The following is a 3,831-nucleotide window of genomic DNA, read 5'->3' on the forward strand; positions in this document are numbered from 1 at the left end:
CCCTTGCAAGAAGTTCCTGCATGCCATTTTGTTCTGAAACACCAGACCCATACAAAGATACCTCTGTAGTGGCAGCAAAGGCAAAGGCAATCTGTTCTTCCCCCACACCAGCCAGATTCTGCTCCTGAGTTCCTGCTAAGTTACAGAAGTGGATGGTCTCCTGGGTTACTCCTACTATACTATACCAGGCTCTCAACTCCTATACTTTTTGGACATTAGTGAGTTCCAAAATCAGTTCTCAGTTATATTCCCAGCCTTGGTAGCCTTGGTTGGGCACAGATAGGAGCATAAACAGCTTTGGACTTGTTTCCTCATAGCTCATGTACTCTGCAGTGACTGCGCAGTGATTGGGCAAGGTGGGTGATAAAACACTGCCAAAGTGAATTCTCCACTCGCACTTGGGAAAATTCTTTGCACAGTGCAAATAACTGAACAAGGTGCAAGTCAGTGAAGCAGATGGGAGGAATGGCATATATTATAAACCCAACAAGGAAGCCCTGGGGCAACTTCATAGATTCAGAGGGGAGCAGGCTCAGGGCAGAATTGATCTCTTGCACTTTAGCAGATAGTAGCATATTTCTCTCTCCATATGGCACTCAAAGCCTCAACCTTCACGTTGTTTGAGTGTTTTCCCCTTCCCCACATCCTTTGGTAGGATGAACAGGCACCACTGTGTTCAGACACAGCCCTCTGGCTGACCTAGAGCTTCCAGGGCCATCACTGCAGTTTTGAAAGAGAGTTCTCTTGAAAAATAAGCTCAACAAAAAGAAGAAATGGCAAGTAAATTTGAGGTCTTTTTACTCTAATGCTAATTTAAAGCCAGACAGTTCATACCCTTGCCAAAAAGGTGTCCCTGACAAGACACAGAAGTTTAGGATCTATGCAGCAGGCAAGTGTCTGTGTTACGTGAACATAGTGACTGATCTGAAACCTTTAGGACAAAGGTGCATGTGGCTAAGGGTCCCATGCTTAACTATGGTACTTCATAGAAGGATCAACATTACTTGCAGCAACAGCTCAGGTTTCCCATACCTGGAGGACTCTGAATGCAATTCCAAAACCTTCTTCAATGTTTTTCCCTTCCAACATGACCTAAGGAGAAATTGCAATGGTCAACTGTAGGACAGCAGCACACATACTCAGCAATATGCAAACTGCTCATTTGCTCAAAGTAGGGGTGTCAGACATAAGACCCAGGCAGCTGCTTTATCTGGCCCACCAGGCTACTGGCAGGCCACCACAAATTGGAGGGCATGGCCAGGGAGTGGCCTGTTGCAGAATTCAGGGGCCTTGGGCCACAGAAGACTTGGCGAGCAGGAGCAGATGGTCAAGTGAAAGCTGATGGCTTCACCCATCATTGCTGGTGTGGCCCTACTTCCTTGGCCATCAGCCCTGCCACTGCCCCATGCTGACCTGCTATGGGTCCCATGCTGGAGCTAGAACTGCCAACATAACATAGGGCATGCAGCGGTGCTGCCTCCAACTCTAGCTCCAGCATAGGGCACAAGGAACCCTATGCTGGAGCTCCACTATGTGCCCAGGTTGGAGCCAGATGCACCACTGCTGCATGCCCCTGGGGATGAAAACACCCCTGTACCCTGGGCTGCAACAAGGAGCCTTGCTGTCCAGATCTGGCACAGGATGCAAGGGGAGCTTGACATCCCAAACACAAAACAATACAGGTACTTAACTGCCATCTGAAGAAAGAATTTGGGGCTGTGATAACTTTCACCCAAATATAGTTTATAGGCTTGCCAAAAGCACCTTCAACAATGGGAGACAGCAGCACCCACAGGAAAAGCACAGACATGGGTAACATAATCAATTAAGCCACTCTCACTGGATAATGCTAAGCCAGCTACTTCTTATCCTTTGGTTATAGTTAAAATCATCTTTCATCTGTAGAGTTCAGTGCATTAAAAAGGAGAAGGCACTAGTAATTACTATTTGGAAGTAGTTCCCTCTAGACTTTTGGATTGTGAAAAGAATTTACTTCAAGCTTTTTAAAAGGAGAGGAAGCTCAAACCTGTGGCAAGTATGCCACAAGTGGCACAGGCATGTGTGTGGCATGTGGCAGATCAGGGAGGGAACAAGCAGCAGTGATAGGACAAGAAGCAGAAAGCAAAACAGTAGATCAGACAGGGAACAATGGGTAGAAACCAGAAAGAGCAGCAGATTGGGCAGGGGAAGGGGATCTGAGTGGCACTCAAGGAAAGTGCAAGGCTAATTTGTGGCATGCCTGTTAAGAAGGTTTGCCCCCACTGGTCTAGGATAGGGGCTCTCAACCTTTTTAATTATGAGGTACCCCTCAGAAAATACCAGGTTTTAGTTTTCACACTTTTTGACTAGAGAAACTCTTCTGTTATACTAAGCACTCAGAAAGGCCATGACAGGTCAGCATGTTTTCAACCTAGAAATAGGAATCCATTGCATTAATCTTGTGAATCATGTTTGCACACCTAGAAGTGGTAATGTTCTGTGGCACTCGGTAGCATCTTTGAAAAGATCAAGGCATCCCAGGATGCCATGGCACCCTGGGTGAGAATCACTGGTCTAGGAATAGCATACCTGGCACCTGTGCAAAGAGTTAGACTGGATAACCCTCAAAGTCTATTCCAACCCTGTAATTTTTAAAAAATTATTTAAAATAATATCCTGAACAAACATCTCCAAGTTGTACTTGAGTGTGATTTCCAGTGAGTCTTGCACTGAGAAGAGGTGCCAGATTAGTGCTCTAGGAGCTAAAGTTGTCCTTTAAACCACAACACAGGTCAAGCTTAAGTGTCAAGTTTGTATTTTCAGAGAAAGAGCGATACATTTCAACTGGCTGCCAATACCTTGCAAGCTACATCCATCTTCATGTTATTATTTCCAAAAAGCGTGGGCAAGGGTAAGCTAGTTAGCTGAGAGGTCCCCGAGCTCTCACACCGATGCAGGAACTTGGTCACTTCCATTTGGAGCTCCACTGTGTTGATGTGCCTATGTGGGGAGAAAATTCTCACTTTGCTAAACATAAAGGAGCATTCATGTAACCAGTAATGGAGACCTCAATCCCCAGGTACTACATGTTCTTAAAAAAGGGGTCTCAAAACAGAAATGACTGAACTAAACAAAAATGGGATCTCAGCTGCAGCCAACATGGATATATAGTAGGAACAGTATTAATATATTAGACTATTTTGTCTACTGCCTCCTGCAGCAGTGAAATGCTCTCCAGAACTATGCATTTAACATGCATTGTGAACCTCAGGTGAGTGCTTCTTAGCATTACTCAAGCACCAAAAAAGGAAAAAGCACTTAATTCCAGAAAAGGAGCAGCAGGGGAATTTGGATCCCCAGGTGCACACACCCTGGTTAAGAAGGAGTTCAGTTGGGGACAAAAAGAAAAACCTGTAGCAGAACCAAAACAAACATGCACACAGGAAAGCTGTCATTATAACTGCTCCAAATGCTAGAAAAAGTACAGCTAAACTAAAGTTCCAACATTTGAAAATATGAAAATTCAGTTAGGGCTCCCAGAAACAAACCAACCATGACCCAGAATGGGACTGCAAGAGCCGACTGCTGTCTGGATAACAATTTTAGACAGATAAATGTAAACAGAGCATAATCTACTGCAAAGGTACAGCCCTTGGGGTGCTGCCTTTGGGCAGACTGTGGCCTTGAACTCAAGTCCTTGGCCTAACCAGCAGTCACTCATCCTGGCCTGCTGCCCCTACAGCTGACCACCCAGATCAGACAGGGCTGGCCTGAAGCCTCCATCAGGGCCTAGCCCTCCACCCACTCTGTCACCAGAGTGGCTGGTCAGGGTCAGCTGACCCTCCACTTCCC

General features: G+C 45.8%; 1 protein-coding gene across 3 annotated transcripts in view; it reads right to left on the minus strand.

The window, feature by feature from the left end:
* The window catches only part of ZFYVE26 (zinc finger FYVE-type containing 26), an 89,908-nt gene that overhangs the window by 9,057 nt on the left and 77,020 nt on the right, over nucleotides 1-3,831 (minus strand). For all 3 annotated transcript variants that reach the window (XM_019519192.1, XM_019519191.1, XM_019519189.1), the window contains 2 exons: nucleotides 2,838-2,979; nucleotides 1,033-1,092 (listed from right to left, as the gene is read on the minus strand). In XM_019519192.1, the coding sequence (XP_019374737.1) occupies nucleotides 1,033-1,092; nucleotides 2,838-2,979 (202 nt within the window). The remainder of the gene's footprint in view (nucleotides 1-1,032; nucleotides 1,093-2,837; nucleotides 2,980-3,831) is intronic.

The sequence above is a fragment of the Gavialis gangeticus genome, unplaced genomic scaffold (assembly GCF_001723915.1).
Source record: "Gavialis gangeticus isolate Ggan-Ray unplaced genomic scaffold, GavGan_comp1, whole genome shotgun sequence".
NCBI classification, from domain to species: Eukaryota; Metazoa; Chordata; order Crocodylia; family Gavialidae; genus Gavialis; species Gavialis gangeticus.